General features: G+C 39.9%; 1 protein-coding gene across 5 annotated transcripts in view; it reads right to left on the bottom strand.

The window, feature by feature from the left end:
- The window catches only part of MAP3K15 (mitogen-activated protein kinase kinase kinase 15), a 134,146-nt gene that overhangs the window by 95,416 nt on the left and 12,686 nt on the right, over nucleotides 1–26,044 (bottom strand). For 2 of the 5 annotated variants that reach the window (XM_025201124.1, XM_025201121.1), the window contains exons 2-4: nucleotides 9,615–9,754; nucleotides 8,438–8,461; nucleotides 2,662–2,733 (exon numbers count right to left, since the gene is read on the bottom strand). In XM_025201124.1, coding sequence (XP_025056909.1) covers nucleotides 2,662–2,733; nucleotides 8,438–8,461; nucleotides 9,615–9,754 — 236 coding nt within the window. Of the gene's footprint in view, nucleotides 1–2,661; nucleotides 2,737–8,437; nucleotides 8,462–9,614; nucleotides 9,755–26,044 lie in introns of those variants that run through there. The other 3 variants (XM_025201125.1, XM_025201122.1, XM_025201123.1) reach the window with 2 other exon arrangements.

Genomic DNA, 26,044 nt, shown 5'->3' with positions numbered 1-26,044 from the left:
GCCACTGGACCCTATGCAGCTGCTGCCATGGCAGCCACTGCAGCAGCCCTTGTGCCCCAGAATGGATCTGGCTCACAGGAAGCTCTGTAGCCCAGATCCACCTCAGGGCCCCAATTGCGGTTTGACACATCTGTCCTAGATATATTATACAGAAAGAATTGATAAGAATTAATCATAACCTGAAATGAGAACGATGCCCTTATAGGCCCAAGTGACATGAAGGATAGTGGTGTTATCTATTTTTATCAAGCAAGGGTAGCAAGAAGGACTGGGAGGAAAAGACCAAAAGATTTATTATCCCAGTTGAGCTTGAGTTGCTCAACTTCGTGCCATTCATGAAGCCATCGTAAAATGAAATTCAAATAAGAAATATTAACATCCTATAAAAGGACTCTAGGTTGTCTACCAAAATAAGTAAAAACAGTAACGGCAACAGAACTTAGCTGCAGAAGGAGATATCATTCATCAGTAAATGACCTCAAGAACTCACCTCTAAATAAATTAAAACAATTTTACAAACTATTCCTGGAGGGGCAATAGTCTATTTTAGTGTCTTGTGAGAATAACTAACAACAAAGAAAAGTACATTCCAGTATCAAGTTAGTCAAGTGGTGTAATTTGAGTACAAGTTTGCAGATCAAGTCAAACTTTAGAACTTCTTTATACTCTTTAGCTCATCCTACTAAGTTGTGCTAAAGAGAAATTTGCTTTGCCTTCCCTGGGCTTTTTACTCAAGGTAGCTAACTTGTTTTTGTTGTTTGTTTTTTGCAATGAAGTCATGATCCATGTATTAAGAGCTTTCCAAAGCCAGAGCCCCACCACAACGCATGCTCTCCTTCACCATCCAAGCCAACTAATATCTATTGATATAATGGACAATGCACCTCCAGTTAACCAATAGTGGACAATATTGTCTCCAAATAACCATTGTTTAAAGCTTTCCAGGATGGCTCCAGGGGAATGTGTCACATTTCGTCTATAACTGAGATTGCCCTGTTCCCATTGCCATGCCCATAGAACAGTACCAAATGATGATGTTAGGCAGGCTGCTCTGTTTATATATGTGCATTATTGAAAAAAGAAATACAGTCTTTATCAACCATTGGTACTTTACAACAACATTATCTCATCTCCTATGTCAGCCGCACTCTTCTGTCACAATTTGTCTTAAAAGTTTACAATCGCAGTACAGGAATAGTGACTGCCTTTTATTATCTATTTGAGCAATGTCTATCACAATGGATCTTTGACCTGACTGGGGCAAGTAATGAACTCTTATGCAAATTCAAAGGGGATTTTCAGTTCCTCTAAGACACTGTCTATTTGGTTACAGGTCCCTACAGTGAAGTGCAATACAGTCACCAAAGCCCTCTACTGTTAATCTGAATCAACCTTAAGGTTATCTCAAAAACTAGGGTGACCATACGTCCCAGCTTGGCTGGGACAGCCCCGGATTCCATAGGCTGGTTCTGGCTGGTTGGTTAAAAGTACCGGGTTGGAGTCTGTCAGGGAGGCAGAGCAGCAAGCACTGCTACCACTGTGCAGGAGTAATAAATGTAGGGACCTCGGATATGGCATCTTAGATAGAATGACCATACACTTCCTACCCTGCTTCCTATTTCTGCTGTCCATAAGTAGAGAAAACCCTAGATGAAAAGACAAATACTCTCTAGACCAATTCCTAGAATGGCTACATAAGGGAAACTGATACATCTGATGCATCTATTACCACAATAAGCTCACCTTGGTGTGTGCTACCAGGTATAATGTAGATGGGCAATGGCAGCTCTCATGGTTCAGGCTAGTTGAGGACAACTTTAACACTTGACCATATATATCACAGTAGACATACCCTAATTCCCAGATGGCCAAACACTGAGTATGACTGAAGAAAAAAATGATAAGTTGGAGAGAGACTGCTGCCAATCTTACACGCCAGGAAAGGGGGTAAAAAGAAACAAGCTTTGCTAAGTAGAGACCTGGTACAATTTACTCTCTCCCCATAGCAGCTGCTTTGTAAATGCACTGCCCTTTGTAAATGAAATCAAAAGGAAAAAAAATTATTAAAATGTTTTTCCTACCCAGGAAATTAACCTGTATAGCTGTAGTGGAATAACTTAACTTCTATTGTTATAGCAATATGGGTGTGGAAACCCTATTCCAGAAAAGAAAGGATTTTATTCTTAATTACAGCAGAGTAAAAAAATCCGTACCCACATCAAACACATGGAAATATACCTTTATAACTACAGAGATACATAGTTATAGAAAAATAATTGTAAGTTAATTTCCCAAAGTAGGAGGTTTAGGAAGTTTCCCATTAGAAGGAGCTGAATGTTTCTAAAACATTTTGCTGTTATGTGCATGCTCAAAGGCCTGAATTCATCAACTGTAATATTTAATTTTTAAAACCTGACGATATAATATCAATATTTTGATGAAAATACAGGATATTTTAAGAAGCATTGTGTTCTAAGATTACAGGATTTAGCTATTAATAACAGCAACCCAAGGCAGCAATTCCTATATAAAGAAGAACCTGCCAAGCATCACTTTAAAAATGTACTTGGATAAAGATACTTAAAATGCACAACAATAAAATAATCCTGCAATAACAAAATGAATGAATAAGAAAGCAGAATAAAATAAAATAATACATACTTTGCCTATAACATTAACACTCTGGTATTCAGGAGGTACTTGAACCTGAAGAAAAGCTTTGCGGTTGGCAGCCTACTCCAAATTGAAATGGAACAAAGTAGAAGAATAGAAATGGAAGTATAAAAATAAAAAAGACAGACAGACATGACACAGTGAATAGAGAAATTATTAAAGTCAGAAAAAATGGAGGGTAAAAAAATACATAGACAGCAAGCATACAAGCTCAAAATCCACAAAATTTTCAGAAATGAAACTAGAGTACCATGTTGGACACCAGGAAAGGAAGGTTTGAGAGCATATGTTTTATATTTCATCATCAACATGCTTTCAGGGAAGTCTTATTCTCAGGCGCTTGGTAGACTGAAGTCATAGAGTAGTAGGGCTGGAAGGGATCTCCATAGGTCATCTGGCAGAAACATCCCTATCCCATACAACCATAATCTAAACTCTACATAAGACTACTCTCAACCCTGACACAACACAGACCTAACAGCCTAACCTGCCGCAGGTAAAGCAGGGGAACCATGGCAGCCAATGTCCTGCTTCTATAAAATGTTGTCAATATACACTTAAGACACAATACAGAGGAAGGCAAAAAACCCCCACAGTCCATACCAATCTGACCACGGGCTAAAATTCCTTTCTGACCCCAAATATGGTGAATGGTCTGACCCTGAGTGGACAAGCAAGACCCTCTAGCCAGGAGCCTCTGGCTTTGGTCCCAGCAGGAGAAACAGCACACCCCAGCTGAAGTCCACACAGGCTTAGCTGCAGCTAAAACCCAATGCCTGACACACACAGCAGAAAAAAGGGGAAGGGAGGCAGGAAACCAACAAATGCAGAAGCATGGGAAATACCCACAACGGAATACAGACATAGGTATGCCTAGATCATCCCAGACCACTGACTGTCCAACCTATTCTTGAACACCTCCCATGATGCAGGGTCCACAACTTCCCTAGGCAGTCTATTCCATTGCCTCACTATTCCCACAGCGAAGAAGTTTTTCCAGATAGACTTTCTACATTTACTTTGCTGCAATTTCATGCCATTAGTCTGCACCCTCCTCTCTGCACCAAGAGAGAAAAGGCGCATTTCCCCTCTTCTTTCTGGCAGCCATTCAAGTAATTTAAAGACTGCTGTCATGTCCCACCTTTTCTGCAAACTACACATGCCTAGATCCTTCAGCCTCTCCTCATATGGCTTGCCTTCCAAGCCCTTGATCATCTTTGTTGCCTACCTCTGGGCCCTCTAACTTCTCCATATCCTTTTTAAAATGTGGAGTCCAGAACTGCACACAGTACTCCAGATGAGGTCAAACCAGTGCCAAATAGAAAGGCACTATCACCTCCTGTGTCTTGCACTTAATGCTCCAACTGATGCATCCCACAACTGCATTCGCTTTTTGTGTGGCTGCATCACACTGCAGACTCATACTGAGTCTATGATCTACCAAGACTCTCACATCCTTTTTCATAGATCCAACCAGGTGTCCCCCATTCTGTATCTGTGTTTTTGATTTTCCTCCCAAGGCGTAGCACTTTGCATTTGTCCACAGTGAACTTCTTCCTGTTAGTTCTAGCTCAATTTTCCAATCTGTCAAGATCCTTCGGAATTGTGCTCACATCCTCCAATGTGTTCACAATCCTTCCCAGTTTTGTGTACATGAACGTTGCAATTACACAAACAATTAACTATATGCAGTAATTCGAACTGAATCAACATTTCCTTCGGAAAACTTAACTCTTATGTTTCCAGACAAATATTTTATATAAATATAAAAATCAAATTGCCTTAACATATTTTTTTAATGTAATAGGTAAAAAGTTAGAATAAGAGGTATGTTACTGGCATATTAAATGCATATAAACAATTCTAGTCATATTTATTAGGTTACCTTTAATTTAATATTTTTTTCTTCAAAGATTATCTACTTAAAAGGGGTTTTTTAAATGTAGGTTCTCCCCTGGAGTTGTTTTAATGCTGTATTTCTGCATTTAAAGAGTTCCTAATCCCATATAAAACATCTTTTATTATGTGTTTTTCAAATATGTTTTCTGCTTCAGAAATATTTCTAGAAATACATTTAAAATTTTAAAAATTACTACAGTGTTTTACATATCACACTTGCCGTCAGGAAAAGCACATAAAATATTACTCCTTTAAAATCTTTATTGATCAGATTATAACTGCTAACATTAGAATCATATACAACAAACTCATTTTCTGATTTTAATAGTCTCTGGACTCCACTGCAGTGTCATTAGGACTGCTGATTGAGATAGACTCCAAGACTTACATTACGTACTAAATCTAGCCCTAATTATTTAGCTTCCTTGAACATTCATTACTTCCAGGTAATAAATAAAATCTAACTTATTATTGAAACTTTACACAGGTTTGTACTAATCACACAAAATATTTGCTTTACAACTTATCAGTTGCTTACAGTTCAGCTACTAAGTGGAGTCATGCCCTACTGAAGTCTATGGGAGATTTGTTTCTGACTTCATTTGCCAGAATTTACTTGGTAGAAGTTTTAAGGGTATTTTAATTTAAAGAGTATGCAAATCAAGAGAAAGACTCCACTGCAGTTTAGATCTGTACCGTAATAGATACTACCTATAGTAAAATAACCAACTTTGTTTTATAACCATTTTAGTTAATATGTGTATTAGTTTTCTTTAACAATCTTTGCCAAAAACCAAGTGGCAGACGGTTAGTTTAGAAAATGAACAATTTGAAGAAAAACTAATCAGATATCAGCTATTTTTCTTCCTTACACCCATGTTCTATTTTTATTTTTTATCCCAGTCATAATTGAGGATAGTCAGTCCCTAAACCACTAGGCTCACTATCGCATTTGAATGATCCACATGGGCCAAATTATACATAGTACATAGAATATATAAGTACTAAAGCTATTTTGAAAAGGACCATCTATCTGCCTCTCAGTTCTAGCAGTTGCTTTTAAAAAGCCTGCAATCAAAATCCTCTATTTCCTCTGTATTCTATTATTCTATGCCTTTATTTTTCATTATAAGCAGTACAAAAACTCTCAAATTTTGATTTTCCAACTGAAAAAGACACAAAACAAGAAAGTATCAATTTCTTGCTCTTTTTTTTGGTGAAAATTTCCTTTTTTTTTTATTTTTTACCCCCTCTAATTCTCATGTCCTGCTCAGGTTGCGTATCTGCAGTCAGCTGGTTGCGATTTCGAAACGTGGTCTAATAAAGCCCAAATGGTCAGCTCTGCTCACTTAAGATACATACTTACATTCCACAAATTAACACTTCAAGCGTGCTCCCAAACTTTGCTTTCTCCATGGCAACCCAAGACTTGTTATTCGTAATTTATTTTATAAATAATTACTTTGACAGAAACAATGGAGCTGTATATATACCATCTCCAAGTGAACTTAGTAAAAGATACCCACAAGACTCATGCACACATATGTATACACGCCAACCTAACTGAAGGGGCATGGAGGATACTGACTTTAGTTACAAACTAGGGCAGTTCTGTCTTGGGAACTGAATTCCCAGTTGCATAATGAGTCTCATAAATCATGCTTTAAATGTCTCAGAGGGGCTGTAAATTAGTAATATGAAATTGTAATCTCTTGCTTTGTGGGAGTCATATAGAAGGTAATCTCCTCCCCATCTTATCTTGTCTCAATACATTTCGTTGCTGACAAGCAGAAGCTGAATCCCCTGTTTATCACCCTTTTATCTACCCCCCTATTCCAATTTATTAAATCCATGTCATGGCCCTTACCAATGAGCTTTACACAGCTGCTCTGTGGTTTTCATATTTAGCTCAGCTGCCCACTGAGGTCAAGCCCCAAATGACTTGCTGAAATGTTTACAATTAATTGTTTTCAGTTTCATGTTTAGCTTCCTCTCCATCCTCTTTCCCAAACTTTCAATTAGTATAATGATTTACATCTTTCATAAGGGGAATACATTAATCACAATACTTTTTAGCTTTATTTATTTATATTTTGGAGGAAAATAATCACTGTAAAAGGAAATATTTGATCTCTACATCTTAAGGGGCTTCCACTACTGTTCTGCACTATAAATTTCCTTTTCCCTTTCTCTAATAGAATTTGAGATTTCTAGGATAAATACCAAAGTTAAATACAGAAAATATAAAGTCCCCTGAGGCAAAGAATACAGTTGCTTTAGCACTGCCATAAAAGAAGGTGGTATGACAGGGATGTTACTTTACATCAGGGTTGTCCAATCTACAGCACGGGTGCAAAAAGTGACACAGACAACCTCTGTGTGGCACAAAGCAAATCAGGGAGAGGACAGCAGCACAGAAAATCTTCAGTCTAAGTTAATGCTTTACGTCAATGTCTGAGTGAAGGGGTAAATTGTAACTATACTATTTCAGGACTGACCCCCAAAGCTTCAGTCACAATTCTTCTCCACTCCCCTCCTGCACAGAGGGAGAATACAGGTAAGACAGCCTTTGAAAGGATTTAGCTTATTTTTGCCTCTTTGTGCCTTTGTTCCAGATCTATGCAAATCCAAGAGTTTGTTCTCAGATTTATAGAGTACAATGTTCATTGGGAAGGACTGCTGATATAATGGGAACCATCATAAAACACATAACTTTATAGAGAGTTAAATCAGCCCTTATTAGTCCTCATCATGAGACAACAGATCTAATATGTTCAAATATGTTTTACCTTAGATTGGGTGTGTTCAGTTTTAGCAGGTATTAAGAACACAAAGAGCTTTGTTTTGAAAAATCAAGCTTTTGTATCCATAGGTCACAATAAAAACCCTGAATGTCTATGTATATATGTTTCCTAGCATCTTAAGTGCACCACTGGGGAAAAGAAATAAGTTTGAAGCATGTTATCTTAATAGTTTTGAAGCATGTTATCTTATCTGTACACCTAGAATACCATATGTACCGAAATCCAAGATTATAAAACTTAAGGTGACCCCCCCAATGATTAGGAATTGATACATGGAAAATTATAACTTTATTATAATTTTCCATGTATACACTCTAATTTTTGGAGGGTCATCTTCAAAGCATACCTCTCACAGCTATAGCAGTCAAAGTAGCAGCAGGGGAGCAGGTAGATGAACCTTGCCACCTTACCCCTCTCCCCCTCAATGTACATCCTACCCCTCCTGCCGCCTGCCCCTCTGCCACTTGCCTTTCATTCCTCTTGCCATTTGCATCCCGCAACCTGTGCCTACCCCTCCGCCACTGTCTATTCTCCCTCCAGTACCTAACCCCCCATCCTCTGTTCCTCCCCTGCCCACCACCTGACTCTTCCCTCAGACTTAGCTTCTACACTGATGCCAGCTCCAGCTCTGGGGCAGTCAGTAGTGGTGGCCCTGGCTGCCTGCCCCAGGTTGGTACTCGAAACTAAGATGAGGTTTCCCGCCATAACCTTCATGTTGTTTGGCGAGTAAAAAATAAAAATGTATCTTGGGTTTGAGTAAATATGGTACATATGTTGTGACATCTCTTTCACAAACTTCCAGTGTCCCTGTAGTTAAATGAAAAGCTATACTGTATATCTTCTTAAAAGGCACAAAGAGGGAACACCTTCTGAAACAAAACTATCAACACCAGCAACATACTTCGGAAAGAAAGTCAGCATGATTTCCGCTAATTTAAACCTAGGGAACTTGGACCTTTTTTGATCATCTATATAACAACTCATGTATGACTTAGCAGCCCTTTTGTTAGAGTCACTTCAAATATGGCCTTGGGTTGAGCAAATGAGGATTTAATACTTACTGTGTTTTTCTGAGATACTATATCCTGTAAAACAAAGAAAACAACAAATACATTAGCTAGATTTACTTAGATTGTCATTCTCAATTAAAATTAGTATACAGCATTACAAATGTACCACTTGCTTTACAGAGTAAACCTCAGTTCCTGACTCAGTAACTTTCTCATCTAAAACAAAGACAAGAAATAACTCAACAGTTCAGATGAGGGGCACCACTTTGAGGATAAAAACATCAGAACAGACAAGGGCATCCGCAAAACTGTTTTGTGAAGGAAGAGGCAGAACAGAAAGCCCTTGAAGTGGACAACAAGGGCACAGAATTTGATATGAGAAGAGACAGAGAAAGATTCACAGAGAACTTAACATGTTTAGAACATCAGGAGACTAACAAACTTTTATCAACGTTTTCTGGACAAAAAAAAAAAAAAAAAAAAAATGGAGGGAGGAGGTGGCACTAAAAGTACAGACAATGAAAAGACATCTGAAGGTGACCTGCTGTAGGCTCTATGCCTCCAGTTCTGCTTAGCAGGACAAACATGCTCATGTCTGGGGTCCAGAGCAATCAGACCATAGGAAGAAAAACTCTGTAATCATATTTATTGCCTTAGCATAAAATTAAATCATAAGCCTATAGAAAGCTTTTGTGATGATACTTTTCTTATTTTCACTGTTCATAAGAAAAAAATATGTAAAAAAAAGAAATGAATATTCCAACAGTAGAAGTATGGTAAGTACTGGCCTAAATCAAGTGAAGCATGTCCTTAGTAGACAAGAAAGTCTAACATGTGTTTATGCTATACAGTAGAACTATCGGTAGAATTACCCAAAATAATTAGTGTCACCATTATTCTCAATAATCTTTTTTTTTTCCAGGTAATCAAAAATCATTAAGACAGAGTGGGCACTGTCTCCCCATCAGCTTCCCCCTCCCGCCCTGAGCGACCCGCTGTTCCTTTATAATAGACAGGGAGAAAAAATAACTTTGTGACAGAAGTAATGACAATCAAAAACTACAGGCTTGTTTTCACATCTGGCAACATGAAAAAAATCATTACCATATTATGGACTTAACCCTATGAACATACCTATATGTCATGAATGCACCCATTTTATTCAAGAGTCAATGTGACTATTAAAAGATACTTTTGTATTAAAGTGCATTTGAAGTGACAACCTTACTTTTAGAGACTGAGCTGTGTCTGAATCAGTGTCATGGTAAAGTATAACATTATTGGCCATGTCAAAACTTTCACGCACTCCAAGATGGTAGAAGAGTGATGGCTGCTTGGAAATATCACTCATATCCACAAATGCAACATCTGAAACAAACAAAAAAAAAAGAGTATTAAAAAAAAAAATCCCACAGGACCCTGTAAAGTTGTGTTGTCTATTTCATCCAGCTAAGTAAGGATTGAGTGTTTTGAAAACTGTACAAACCTGTCTTTGTTTCTGCTTTCACTATTACATGTCCCTGGAAAAGTAAGTGTAAGCCCAAAGCTGGGGCTCTAGCATAGGGCATGTCTAGCCCTCAGAGGGATTTGAGGGGCTCAACACTGGCTCTGGAAACCTCACTCAGCTGGGCAGTGGGGTCCTACTTCTGTGAATAGAATCTGTACCAAAGAATTGTGCCACAGAAGCTGAAACATACTAAAATACACAAAGGCCTAAAGCATGTAGGTCCATTAGGTGAGGTATAAAACCCAGCAGCCTGGTGACTGTCCCATAGGGGGAACTTTATCAGGGTTGTGTATTGCAATAGTGAATTCCAGGAGACAGGTCTTTTTTCCATACTGAATCTGGGTGAAAAGTATGTCACATTTACTCCCTGACTTCCATGCCATTAAACCCAGAGATCCCAAGTGCCTGCCCTAGCCTATGACATCATCCCTTCATTGACTTGCTTCAAAAATCATAGAATGTAAGCACAAAAATCCTTTGTACCCACAACCAAAACCATTTTGAAGTGAGGGCCTACTTTTAAAGACTGAGCAGTGTCAACATCACTGTCATGGTACAGTATCATGGTCCCAAACTTTAAGCTCATTCATTGAGCCCTTTTGCAGCTTACAGTCAATTCCATGTTTGCTGCAGAACTCACCTTCAGTCACAGAAAATAGGCAGTTTTGATGCATTACAAACGCGTGCAACACTTCAGCCCCACATTTGAGCATAAATGGCATATAACGAGAGAAGTTTAGAAAATATGACAATGGGTCTACATATAAATCATTCACAAAACTTCTCAAAATTTGAACTGTGGGTTTTGTGCCTGTGTGAACAGTGTGTGCACGCAAGCACAAGGCTGTGAAAGCAAAATCACCATCCTGATTAGAGAATTTAGACAATGGATTAATGCATCACATAGATAATACATTTTACAATATGACATGGGTGATGATGCATAACATAGTTTATTAATACGGTTCTATTTTCAGATTCACGATTCATCATTACACAAATAATATTCTATAACTCATATTTGTTTTCTATCACCAGCATGTTATGTGTTGATGTATGAAACAGCAAAAATTCAGTCTGATACTTAGAATGGTTCTAATTTGATTGGAGTAAAATAACACACCTGCCTTGCGAGTGGCCATTATTCATTCACCACTATATATTCATTAATGCTGCTATAATTGGTAAAAGAGGAGTTTTACTTTCTGTTTGGAGTTAAACACCCTTCTTTTTCTGGGCTTTCTCCTGCTCCAAAAGAGGATTTCTTTAAAGAGAGATATAGTAAGCAAATTAGGGTCACAGGATCACAAGAAAGTAAGACTGAAAGGGCCCTCATGAGACTAAGTCTATCCTTGGCTCACAGTAGGATCAGAGTTTGAAATATGAGGGAACTTAGGGGGGCTGAACCCCGCCATAAGTCACTGGTGTTCCCCATCCCTTTCTAAGCAGCTCAGGCAGCGGCGGCTCCTTCCAGCTGCCACTGCTGCAGACCCCTCCTCTCCCCTTCCTAAGAGTCAGAGTATAATTCGAACCCTGGGTAGAATCAACTCTGAATAAAACATCCCAGCCAAGTGTTTGTCTACCCTGCTCTGGAAAATTTCTGGGAATGGAGATTCCCTCTAGGCAGCATGTTCCAATACTTAACCAACCCCATAACCAGAAATTGTCTTTCAGGTATTTGAAGACTTATCAAATCCCATCTCACTAGTCTTCTCTAGACTCAGTCAATAAATAACCCTTGTTCTTTCAGCCTTTTCTTATGTGTTATACTTCTGGACACTAGGCCTCTAATCATTTCTGTTGCTCTCCACTGGACTCTGGAATCTGTTCACATCTAAATGTAGCGCCCAAAATTGGACATAGTACTCCAGGTAATGCCTCACCAGTGCCAAACAGAGCAGAAAAATCACTTCCTTGATTTGCAAACAATACTCTTGTTAAGACAACACAGTCGGCTGCTGGGTTCTTTTACAACAAGAGCACACTGTCAGTACATGTTCAGCTTATACCAATTACATACAAACCAAGTTGGCTTATTGCATACAAAATATTTATTTAACAAGATAATCAGCACTGTTATATAGTCAGGAATTCCTGGGTTTTTTAAATTATTCTTTTAGATAATACATACAGTGCCAGTATTATTCAACACTGAAGTGAGTTAAAGATACAGGGGCCTGAGGCGCTTCACATACATATAACAGTGTAGAATCAAGAGTTCTTTCATGGAAGGCAATGGGTTCAGTTGATCCAGCTGTGGGAGGAAATATTCAATTGTTCATCTGGGGCAACTTAAGATGTTTTTGGCTATTCCAAAAGTACAATGGGACATTCAGACAGGAGCAAAACAAGTTAAAATGGTGTGAAAAAGTTGCAAGATCAAAACCATATGCAAGAACTTTTTGATTTCTCTCTGAATTTCCTGCTTGCCATTGTTTAATCATTTGTATCAAATTCTTCTTCAGCCTGCTACTGAGGACATGGTTCAGTCATTTTCATTTGGTTCTGGAGGTGCATACTGAAGAAGTGCAGCTAAGCATTGCGGTATGAATGTGAACCGAGACTGTGCACTATTTAGTTCATTGTAGACTGTTATGAAATGTACTTGGTCAGCCCTAATTCTACATTTAAGTCTTTTTTATGTGGAAAAAAAGATAATGCTAAGATGAATATATTAATAACTGGCAGGAAAGGTGACACTGGTATGACATGAACAGACAGAAAGAAGTGAATCATAGGATCACTTAAATTTGTACTGACAATGTCAGCAATAAATGCTAAATAAAACCTCATTGAATTTTACTTCTTCCCTTTTTGTCCTAGAAAGAAAAAAAACCCTGTTCAGTGGCATATGTTGCTAAACACTGCTGCCAATGAGAACTCAATTTTAACGCTGGAATTTAAATGTATTTCAATGATATCATAGTGCCAAGTTACAACTGTTTTTTCATTGCCTATAGCTTCATGGATGTTCCCAGCACTGTCCCAAACGAAGTCTCATCTCAACTGCCATACACTATCCTAACATTTTACAATTACAGTTAATTTATCAGGTAGCCAGAAACGCAGCACCTTGTATTTCAACTGTTGTCACAAACTGGCAAGTATTACTTACCATATATCCTGATACCATTGGGGAATCCCAAAGCTGTCGCAGCATTCTTGTGAGACAGGGCATATGAGTACAGAGTAATACCAGTCAGTATTTCATTCTGGCTTCCCAGTCTCCATGATAAGCCAGTTTATCCATTAAATGTGTTGCTATGGCCTCCCTATCCAAACTTAAGGTCAACCTCTTCTATCATTGACATGAACTATAATTTGAAGGCATGGAGCAAGGGTTCCCATAAGCTAATACCAACTTTGATAATATCTCTGTAACAAGGTGGACCATACTTAAGTTTCTGTCTTATAAACCCAAGAAAAGGCATAGGTATTAGCCAATAACAACAGATTTTAAGTATTTAACTATATCTCATTTAAAGTAAAATTATACATTTACAGTTTCAATGGAAAATTTTTCAAATTTCAAAGTACACCACATAAAAATATGCCTAGTGTATCCAACTGAGGGGAGATAGTTAATTTAATTTGACCTCAGACTAAATCTGATTACTTCAAAATGCTCTGCTAAAAGTTTACTACTAATATTGCTATTACTGCAGAAAAAGACCAACACATTCAATTATATTCAAACAAACTATACATACGAATTTATTCTCATTCATTTCTTCTGAAGTATAACAATTATTTTACTCCCTTGTTCTATCATTGCAATATGAAAAATAATTTCATTTTGAAAATGCTTCTCTTTGTTAGGACACTTCAAAGTTGATTTGCAATCTTTCTTTGAAAGATAATTGGGTATTCACTTGCTTAAACTTTTGTTCATTGCAAGACAATTATTTCAGACATAATTTATACTGCATTGAAGTATTATAAATAAAGTTATTATTGATCACATTTTTGTGTTGGTATAGTACATCTTATGTACAACTGGTTATGTGACATTTTAATAGACAGCATATCTTGGAGACTAGATAAGCTATCATAAGAAACTGTGAGTGTTGCAACAAGGAAAGGAGAACAAGTGACTCAAATCTGCACATAACCAGAGCACAATGTATACAAACAAGCAACTTCCCAGGCTTGCACTACTCTCAGGGTTTGAGGGAGGTGGCACAGGTGACAACTGAAGCAATGGTAGTAATCACAAGATACCATTGTTCAGTACAGTTCATATCCCAATGCACAGCAAAGTACCTTGAACTATATTCCTTCCATGAAGTTTTGAACTCAAGCTATTGTTATACCATCAGCACTGTCAACACTGTCATAAATATCATACTATTTGATGTTTCAATAAAGCCCCAGCTCTTGGAGTCATATGAATCAGTTTTCTCTCCCATAAAATGTCTGGATTTTTAGGTAATTTTTATACCCAACTTTTGAAACTATTTGAGTGTCTGTGAGATTAGAATTAATCCTACTCGGCCAACTAAAGCAAAACAAACCTAACAAGATGTTTTGTTTGCCAATAGAAATGTAAACATATTTAAATAAAGTGGGATAGGGATTTTCAAAAACACTCAGCATTGACCTACCTTGAGGTCAATTGCTGAGGAGCTGACCTGCCCCCTTACCATCTATACATTGAGAATAAGTGCCTCTGCATGGTTTCATAAAATAATAAAAATTAAAGTAATCTGTAGTAGATTTTAGGAATTAGTTTAACGCAGTTTAAGAGAACAGGTTGTTCTCACAACTTGCAATCAGGTTTTATACAAAAGTAATAGCTGACAAAAATAAAATGCTCTACTGTATACACTTGGAGATCCATGTTCAATATGCCATTCCAAACTTGCACTTCCCAGATCAACAAAAGATGCCAGCAACAAACACAGCTGTCATAAATTGGAGTTGTCTTTCTTCAACAATATTCCTCTGGGAATTCTGTCTAGTCCTCAGCTGAAAGACATCACCAAGAATGCAGGATTTACAGGGTACATCTACATGAGATGTTTACTGCAGTTGTCCAATTAGCTCTGCAGTAAAGTCTCAGCATCTATACGTGCAGCCCTATGAGGCTACAGTAAATTAATAAATACCGCTGTAGGTTAGTACATGTAAACAAGTACTATCCTGCAACGGCATTATTTAATGCACCACAATGCATATATAGATGCTGACGGGGCTGGCTGGGACATGAGGGTGCTTCAGTACAGGGGCTGCCTGCCAGCTAGCACCATGATGAAGCACCCTCATGCCCCAGCCAGCCCCTCTACAGAAAGCTGAGCCGGGCCAGAGCAGCCCCAGGCTAGCAGGCTTACCCCACAGAACCCCTGCCAGCTGACCCACATGTATAAATGCAGCACCTGGGAGCAATAAACTGGTGTGAACTGCACCAGAGTTTATTCAATCACATTAATAGCACATGTAGATGTACTCAGAGAGAAGAAGAGTTAAATGTAGGAGGTTGGGCATTAATTCTCAGTACCTTCAGGAAAATGAGAGATTCATTATTATAGAGAGATGATAGGGAAGGGAATGAATAAAATTGTTTTATTTGCTTTATTAAAAATGACCCAAATTAAAGGTTGAAGAAAACTTTAGAGGCCTTGAGAATGGGCAAAAGATGTTTTAAGGAGGATTATTTTGGGCAGTCAAGGAAGGAAGGTGGATTCTGGCTTGGAACATTATCCACACCCATTAAAAAGATTTTGCTTTACTTTATATAAACTCAGATGTAGTTCCTTCTGCCAGCCCTGATAGATTAATTAAATTCTTTATGAGTTTTGAATGGTTAAAAAAAACAACAATCCCACTCCTTGACTTTTTATAGATGTTCTTTCTTTATTCATGTACACATTCTAAACAGCTACTGACTTCCCAGATCTAAAAAGGTATAATCACTATAACATAGCAACTGCTGCATAAACTTAATTCTGTTGTTCCATTAATTTAAAAAGATAAAGATATGCACAACTTACAGGTCTCTGCTTTTTCTACTTATGATTCATGTACCACTGGATAATTTTGTCATAAGCCATATATTGCACATCAGGAGACCCCAGACCTGCTTATGGCTCACCGGCACCTACAGCAAGGGAAAATCTATTCCTAAATGGATATCTATTGGAGTTACTCCAAAAACTAGTATCATCATCAAAATATTCCTTAGTGAATAAAGGGAGGAGACAAGTCCAAGATGAATACATCTCTTTTCATCAAGCTCTGCTCAGAAAAACAGTCTAATATTCTTTCCTGTAAATCCATTCAGGTAAGTGCAATGCTGCTGCTATTTTTATATGCTATGTTTGCTGGGGACAAAGAACTCTTGTTTGAGGGACCCAGCTGTGACACAAAACTTCAGGAAGTAATCGGGTGCCCCAGATTTTAGCCATCCTAGGTAACACTGGAAAACTTCCTCTTAAAAAAAGAAAAGGCTTTCCATTGTAAGAGCAACACTCAATGCCAACATCCCCTTCTACATCTAAACCCCTCTCAAAACAAATCAAAGTGAATGAAATAAAATTAAAGGAAAAAAACAACACAAAAAATAAACAAAGCTGTTATACCCTTAACTAGTAAATCTTTCTATTCTTGATCCCAGAAAGAGAAAAGTGAGAGAATGCGCAAGGTTCATTAGACTTCCATTACTGGTCTTGCTTCAACATGTAATAGAGGCAATATAAAACTATAGTGATGGACATAATATAAACCCCCGACGGAAATATTTATTAAACATATAGTAAATACTTACTTGTTTTCTTATTATTTTTCACTTGAAATCTTTCAAGTTTTCTTCCTAAGAGTCAATCCTAAAATTCAGCATTTATACTAGTGGTCCTCAACTTTTTAAACTCAAGACACCCCTCTTTGAGACTTGAAGTACCCCAGGAAAAATGCCAGCTTTTAGTTTTCACTTGCTTTTTGACTACAGAAAAATAATAAAGAGCAATTGCAAAGAACTCAAAAAGACCACAACAGGTCAGAACAGTTTCAGCATGACGGATTCCTATTTTAAATCTCTCGGTTTCAGGTAAATGTTTGTACTCCTAAGTGCTAACTTTGCATAGCACACCACAGTACTTCTGAAAGGATCTCACAGCACCCTGGTTGTTTATCTTATGTATAAATTGGTGATTCTCAAACACTTAAACTATTACAATTTGAACTTAATCAGTGTGCTAACATTACAGAATAGGAGAGAGTTTTAGAATATAGTCCTTGAAAATAAATTCAGATGCTGCTGCACATAATTCCCTACTACACAAAGGGTATTATAACCTATCAAGCATTTGGCATAGTAAGGAAAAAATAAATGAAAGTGCCAAAGCCTTCTAAAAAGTGGTATTGTGAAATAAGGTAAACAAGCTAAAATTGTATCCTTTCACAAAAATAATAAATATAGCATTCTGAAAAGCTGTAACATTAACCTTAAATGGAAAAGTAGCGCAGTCTGTAAATATTTTGAATGTGCCTGTAAAATCTGTATTTTCCCTTGAGGGAAAGACACTAAATGTTCTACTCATCCTACCACAACACTTATTTCTACTGATTTAAAGGTAATATATTAAGTAAAACAAGAGCATTACTTCAGTTTGTGTCTATATTTTTTTAAAGCTATATTTTCATCTATGTGATATTTTCTGACCCTAAGAACTCGGGCCAATGAGAGGTAAAGCACTGCTCGACCTGGTACTGGCAACCGGGAACGACCTAATCAGCGACCTAATGGTCAAAGGGAAGCTGGGTGACAGCGACCACGAGCTGATCACCTTCACCATCTGCCGTAAAGCTGGCAAGTCAGTCAGCAATACAGAAGTCCTTGACTTCAGGAAAGCTGACTTTGACAAGCTCAGGAGGCTTGTCAGTGAGGCCCTAAGGGACCACAACCCCAAGAGTCAACCCCAAGTCAGAAGCGGACTGGCCAAGTTCGCTGATGACGCCAAACTCTGGGGTAAAGCATCCACACCTGAGAACAGGAGGGCGATCCAGGCTGACCTTGACAGGCTCAAGAAATGGGCAGATGAGAACCTGATGGTGTTTAACACCGAAAAATGCAAGGTTCTCCACCTTGCGAGGGAAAACCTGCAGCATCCGTATAGACTTGGCAGTGCTACGCCACAAGATAAATATGAGCCTTCATTGTGATGCTGCGGCCAGTAAAGCAAGCAAAACGCTGGCTTGCATCCATAGATGCTTCTCAAGCAAATCCCAGGACGTCATTCTCCCCTTGTACTCAGCCTTGGTGAGGCCGCAGCTGGAGTATTGCATCCAGTTTTGGGCCCCACAACTCAAAAAGGATGTGGAGAAGCTTGAAAGAGTCCAAAGAGCCATGTGCATGATCAGAGGTCAGGAAAACAGACCTTACGACGACAGGCTGAGAGCTATGGGACTCCATAGCCTGGAAAAGCGCAGGCTCAGGGGTGATCTGACGGCCACCTATAAGTTTATCAGGGGTGTTCACCAGGATCTGGGAGGACAATTACTCACCACAGCGCCCCAAGGGATGACAAGCTCGAACGGTTATAAACTTCAGCAAAACCATTTCAGGCTGGACATAAGGAAGAATTTCTTCACTGTCTGAGCCCCCAAGGTCTGGAATAGCCTGCCACCGGAGGTGGTTCATGCACCTACATTGAACGCCTTCAGGAGAAATTCGGATGCTTATCTTGCTGGGATCCTATGACCCCAGCTGACTTCCTGACCTTTGGGCAGGGGGCTGGACTCGATGATCTTCTGAGGTCCCTTCCAGCCCTAATGTCTATGAAGTCTATGAAATCTATGAAACTAAAGTTTTCTCACAAGATGTTGACCAACACCAACTGGGAATTCCATTTCAAGTTTTCTATGGTACTATTGGCTCAAAACCAGAATTGCAATAAAGATCTCTTCCCCAGATACAGATCTATAAACTATTAAGCTAATGCACCTCAGCTCTGGAACCAAAGCATGAACTAAAGGTGCAGACAGGCATAACACTTGTAGTATTCCAAGGATATCACCGATTGGGAACTGGTTCACAACCATCCCTGGACAGAAGTGTCCTTGGGCATGTCTACACGTGCTATTAATTCAGAGCAATGAACTCCGGGGGGGCACTGTGCATACACGTGCACCTGGGACCGCAGCACACTGAGTCAGGTCAGAGCAGCCCCTGCTGGCAGGGAGTCTGGGGGGAGCCAGCCTGCCAGACCGGGGCTGCTCCAACCTGGCTCAATGTGCTGCTGAGGGGCTGACTGGAACATGAGGGAACTCCAGCATCAGGCTAGCTGGCAAGCAGCCCCCACACTGAAATACCCTCATGCCCCAACCAGCCGGGTCAGCATATACACATGTGCTGCAGAGTAAAAACCTCCACGGGAGAATAATATTTGTATTTTCTAGTACTATCCGGCTGTGGAGCTTATTAGTTACTCCAGCCTAATAGCCCTGCACATGTAGACACCAAGACATTAACTGCAGAGTTAATTAGTCTACTCTGCAGTAAACATTTCATGTAGATGAGCTCCTTATGTACACTGCTAAGGGTCCAGAGTAAAACCCTCCCTCACCTTTTAGGAATTACACTTCCCCAAAGTAGCACCAGGGGATGATAGAGTACCCAATGCCTTCCAGTACCGGGGAGCATGTGTAGCTCCCTACATGTGGTTCCCAACGGGTTGCATGCCTTAGCTCCCCCCTCTTTCCCCAATCTCCACAGCTTTTCAATCCCTGCCTGGAAAGCCATGCTGTCAATGCACAACCCTGACAAAGACCCTGCACTTCAAGGTGCTAGGTTCATTTGAGGTGAGGAGGAGACAAGCCACACAGAAACCCCTCAACATCTGGCAACCTCTCCACTTCTCCCCCTCACCCAAGCAGATCTGGCACCCTTGGACAATACCTGCACTTAGCTTTCACTCCTTCTTTGACTATGGAAAAATAATCAAGCAATTCTTTTTCTGCAAAGAACTTAGACTACAAGTCAGAAGTGGTTTTGATACTATGGATTCCAACTCAAAATCTCCTGAGTTTATCCTGTGAATTGTGTGTAAGTGTTTCCACCTTTAACAGTGTTAATACAGCAGCTTTCAAAAGGACCTCATGACACCCTGGTTGAAAAATCACTATTTTAGTTAAAAGACATTCTGACCAGCTGAAAGTTAAATAGGAATGAACTGAAGCCATACAGCAAGCACAGCAGAGCAATCTGGACTGGTGGGACAAAGACAGGTATAATTATAGAGGCATCAATTTGGGAGCCTCTTACATAGAAAGTATGTATCCTCAGAAACAGCCTAGCCTAGTGATTCTAAACCAGGGTGCTACAGAACCCTGGGGTGCCATGAGATCCTTTTAAGGGTGCTGTGTGGTTGAAAAAAATGCACCAAAAATAAGATCACTTATTTAGTTGGCCAAATGTGGATTTCAGATGCATTTTTTAGACAATCAGATTTGAAAATATTAGTCCAAGACTTCTTTATGAATAGGGACCTACCTCAATTGTGGCTAAACAAAGGGTTTTTCATGGCCCACTTGCAACGTACAGAGCCAGTTCCGCTGGCATTTTTCAGCAGCCTGTCCCTCAGCACTGACTAGCAGAGATGCATGGGGAGGAGGAGGGACAAGGGGGAAGCCACCATCTTGGTTGCCAGCTGCCCTTCATGCCATGCCTCCCAGCCCTTTGGTGCTGATTGGCAGAGAGGCCCTGGGATGAGGGGGCAACCACCATATTGTCTGCTGCCCTTTGTGCCACACTGCTTGCCAGCACTTTCTCCTCCTGGCAGCAAGGACCATTGGCTCCTAGTGGGGAGCCAGCATTTTATTTGTATTAAGTTTTTATTTTTGTTGATTTCCGCAAATTAAGTAGGTCCCTATTTATGAAACGACATCACGAATTCTTACTCATATTCATGATATTATACACTGGATATTTTGCAAAACAAATAATATACAAGCAAAACATTAGGACAGGTAAAACTGGCAAATAATTTTCCATCCCTTATATCTATAATTCTGTATAAGCACCCCCCATACAATAAACTTCAACACAGAGTTAAAACGTTATCCAATTATTACACCTTCTAAATATATACTAGCATTATGGTGTACAGTTACAATTGTACCCAAACATCACATCTGCTGTTCATTTTGTAGTAAGGAGAACACAGATAAAAATAGAACTACGTCATATGCCTCATGATTCACTGGCATCTATTAAGTCTCATTAGAAACTGGTATCTGGAACATCACTTTTTAGATCTTATGACTGAAAACCAATATGGCACATTTAATAATTTAAAATACAAAATGGAATATTCTGAGACTAGCATCATCATTCTGCTCCAAAAATTATCACCTGAAAAATTATAAAGTAAGCAAAGACTGATAGAAACAAATTATCAACAGTGATAATCTGAAGCATTCACAAAAGAGAGAGAGAAATTATGAAATTTTTAAACAATGTTTGGATTATTTTTATTTGCCTTCTAGTTTGTCTCATCAGAGGGAACTTTCCTCAGGTTTACAATTTTTTTTCTTTACCACCCTGAGAACTAGAAGAAAAAATTTCTAATGAAAAATTGAAAGTTTCTTCAGATCCTTGTATTCTAGCAATTGGCGCATTAAGACAAAAGGCTGCCTATACATATGCTTGTTTGTGTTCTAATTAGAAAGTGCTGGATTGAGTCTGCTCCACATTCTAGTTAGAATGCTCCAGCATTGCCTCACTGTTGTGTACATTAAGCAACCACACATTTTAAAACGGCCACAGGAGCACTTTATCTAAACCTTGTCAAATGACATTTAGATAAAGCATCCCGCAGCCATTTTTAAATGTACAAGGACTTAATACATGTGACAGTGAGCCATTTTAATTACAGCAGCTGTCTGGGAACTGCTCTAATAAAAACACCTCCAAAATGTTCATTATCCTGAGACTGATAATGAAATTATGAAATTCTAGAATATTAGGACAGGCAAGAAAAAGAGCTGCCATACAAAAATGAAATGGTACCATATTTTCTCATGTACAACAGAAATCTGAAATCTCCCTTGAAATCTTCCCCCCAAAGCTGGTGTGCATGTATTCAGCATGAAAACTGATTTCCTGCCTGGGGTTAGAAGTATCCTGGTTTGATTCCTGCTCTAAACTGTGGTAATACTGTTCAGACAGCAGAGACAGTCAGTTGACTTAACGGCTCATTGTTCTTCAGGCTACAGGTGTTAATAATCATCATTAGGCCTGTACAAAGTGGCTAGTATTTGCTTCGGATTCAGATTCGGACGATTCGGAGGTCAGTGATTCGATTTGGTGATTTGAATCACAGTCCAAAATCGATTCAGCCGAATTTGATTTGGAGATTTGCCTGCTGCCGAATTGTCTAAATCTCTGAATTGGACAGGCCCCATCCCCTGCCTGCTCTCTCAGCCCCGTCAGTGACTGCCCCACCTGGCCCCAGATCCCAGCTCTTTAAAAAAAAGCCCCCCACTCGCTAGCTGCTGCCAAGCAGTGGGGCAATCCCCGCTGCCCCATGCTGTGTGGGGGGCTCTGCCACAAGCCCCCTGACCCTGCCCGCTCTCCCAGCTCTGCCTGGCCCCAGCATCGGCTCATTAAAAAAAAAAAAGTCCCGGTTTCACCAGCTACTGCCAGGTGGGGGGGGGGGCGATCCTCACTACCCCCACTGCCCTGCACTGCATGAGGGGGGCTCTGCCATGAGCCCCTGAAAGCCCCAAGGCCATTGCAGCAGCCAGTGAGTGCCAGACTTTTTTTTTTTTTTTAAACCGGGAGCTGGGGCCGGGCATGTGGCCTGGCAGGGGGTCCCCCATGGTTCCTCTCCTCCCAACTCTAGCCCCCACTCCCCTGCCCCCTACTCACCAGCACAGAGTCTGGGTCCAGCTCCTTGCAGCAGCAAGCAGGGACTGCCCAAATCTCCAAAGCTCTCTGAATCAATTCAGCAAGCTTTGAATCAATGCAGACCTTTTTATTGGTCTCCCGATTCGATTCAATTCGATTCAGATTCTGAGATTCAGCTGCCGAATCGGGCCAAATCTCCTCCAAATAGAATCAGCACCCAAAGCTTTGCACAGCCCTAATGATCCATTTTAATGGTGTTAATGTTCCACTAATCAAGCTAATACTGTCTGTTCCTAGTCTCTCCATTTCATAGCCTCTATAGCTCAGACCCTTAGCCATTAGCATAGACTCTTTAATTCTTTTCAAAATCACAGAACCATTTATGAACACGAGTCTTTAGTAGCAGCTAGGAATTCAGTTTTCATTATTCAGTAAAGGGGGCTGTAACTTCTGAAGATTAGGTTCTATCCCTGCTCTATGCAACCTTAACTCTGAAATAATCTTTTTTTCTTCATTCTTCTGCCTTTCAAAAACAAAGTACCATATTTCATGGTGTATAGGATGATGTGGTGTATAAGTCAGCCCTATATTTCTGATTTTAAAAGTTAGGTCAACATACATTGGATCAAAAATATGGGGTTGACTTATACCAGCCCCTGCATGCCCTCACTGCAAGCTGGGTACATGGGGAGTGGACACATGCCACAGCACTGATTGCAGGGGACGGAGATGAGCTTGAAGCTTGGCTGGCACAGACCTAGCCCCTGAGAGTGATGCTGCCTGGGCCATGCCAACCGATCGCCGAGCATGGAACCATTTTCAAGAGATGGGGCTGCACCAGCTGAGCTCAGAGCCTGGCCCTGTCTGCTGTGAGTGGCGCTGCAAAGCACCGAGCCCAGCCCCATCCCCTGCAAGCAGCGCCGGGTTTGGCACTTGGCTGCTGCAGCTGGGCTCAGTATTCAGCAGTGCCGTCTGCAGGGAATGGGGCTGGGCTCGGCACTCAACTGGTGTGACCCAAGCAGCACCACTCGCAGGGAATGGGGCCACACCAGCTGAGCCCGGCCCCATCCCCTGTGAGCGGGACCAGGCTCAGTGCTCGGCTGGCATGCCCCCATCCCCAGCGAGCAGTTAGGCCTGGGCCATGCCAGCTGAGCACAAAGCCCAGCACAACTCACAGGGGACAGGGCTGGCTCAGCAGCACCACTCGCAGCAGACAGTGCTAGGCTCAGCACTCGGCTGGCACACCCCCATCCCCTGCAAGTGGCACATCTTGGCCTGCACCAGCAGAGCGCTGAGCCCAGCAGTGCTCACAAGGGACAGTGATATGATGTGTAAGTGGAGGTTGAATTTTAAGAGTTAAAAATTGGGCTTCAAAACTCAACTTATACACTGTGAAATATGGTATGTATTAAATCCACATGTGAGAAAATACAGCCTATGATAAAGTGTTTCTCTACTGATCCCTTAAAAATTAACAGTGGTTTCCAGATTGAGATTTCTGTTTGTGTTCCTGTCTTATAACACTCATGTAAAGTCACAACTGAAGACTGGGTTAAAGCAAATATATTTTTCTCTAATGTGCTCAAATCAAGAAAAATATCAACTTGCCACGGATCTGTGAAAAAGGATGTACAATAGTTGGTGCATGGACAACATAATACAGATAGCATAGAGCCTTTGAATCCAGCTTTAGACCTTCTTTCAAGTATTGAGATAGGAACGGGAGAGGTATTGATGTCTGGCTAACGAAGGCCAAGAATATGAGTTAATATGAAAAAAAAAAAAAAAAAGCAGAAAAGCAGAAATTTTTCATATACAAATAAAAGTATTTTTTTCTTAGAAAGCTACATTACAAAAGATAACAAAAATGATATACTAGTTATAAGGAGAGCAGTTACATCTATAGTTAAGGCTGCCTTATATTATCTATTGAAATATACTGCTTTTAGTTATTTATAACTTCCAAAATCTTTAGGTTGAAATTTTGCATATACCACTATTATTAACTGAACTGCTTCTAAGAATCTGTTACAGAAATATATGTTGCTTTGCTCATTGCTAATTATTTTCCTAATGCTGGTTTAACTGAAAAAAATCTTAGCACTCCCATCCTTTGGGGTAGGAATTTGAAATCTGTCAAAGAGTTCAACTTGCTATGAAGAATGAGTTCAAATGTGGACATGTTAAAATTGCAATTTTCAAATGTACATGAGAGGTTTCTTAGAGCTTGGCAATGAAATTCATTAAAAATTCCAGCTGCACCAAGCACACTTCAGTCAACAGGCAAAGATTAATGGATCAGGGTCTTTAGTCAAGCTTGGGGACTTAAAGATTCAGACACTCTGACTGCCACTATGACTTCCATTTGCTAGATTTCTAGCCCAATTTATTTGCCCTGTTCTGCCTGATTTAGCAATTCTGTCTGCATCTTATTCTAGTGTCATCATTTCAGTCAATCCCATAAGCAATGCTAGTCTACCATTGAGATCCCGCTGAGGAGAGAGAAAAGGGTGAAAGTGTCAGCCAATAGCTAGGTAGCCCCAGATGCAATATTACAGCATTACTTAAACCTTTCCCCAGCAGAGTCAGAAACTGCTCTTATTGTATTTCCTTACTTTTGTGCATCCCATTTTCCAGCAACTGAATTTCGGGGAAAAGGTGTATGTTGTATGCAAGATACTATGATACCTCCCTTCCGATTCAGGGCCCAGCTGTTTTGCTCCTTGATCAACTTGGGAGAGTCTGCCAGGCATTTTTCCTTCTCTCAGAAGTCAAGAGCACAGTTCATTGTTATTCCAGTACCAACTGAAACGGGAAGAGAAAGATCCTAACCTCAATGACAAAACATAATTTTATCAATAACTGGCCAGAGAATGCTCTGGGATTAATCAGATATTTACTGAATGAAGTTGTGCCATCTCATTTGCTGCAGAAGCGGGAAGATGTATAGTGAACAAAGGAGAAGACTGCAGGAAGAGAAAAATAGGCTTGCATGGTGAAGACAACTGAATGACATCCTGAAGAACTGAATTCTTTCCCTGCCTTTGCCATGTTGTTCTTCTGTGGTGCTGGGCAACTGATATAACCAAGATTTTTCACACGGAGGTCGCTTGGGGATAAGATTCTATTCCACCTACATTTGGCTGTGCCTAAGGGCAATGCTATCCTACCCTACTCTGGTTCCTGAAAATCCATTAGTGTATCTACTTTTGTAACAACCACCATCTTACCCTTAAGAGGATGTCACAAAAAAGAGGAGAACCAACTAACCTTTTGCCTTAACAGTTTTCCAGAGACTCAGTTAGGA

The sequence above is a fragment of the Alligator sinensis genome, unplaced genomic scaffold (genome assembly GCF_000455745.1).
Source record: "Alligator sinensis unplaced genomic scaffold, ASM45574v1 scaffold583_1, whole genome shotgun sequence".
In the NCBI taxonomy this organism is placed as follows: domain Eukaryota; kingdom Metazoa; phylum Chordata; order Crocodylia; family Alligatoridae; genus Alligator; species Alligator sinensis.
This window is presented reverse-complemented; position numbering and strand designations above follow the sequence as displayed.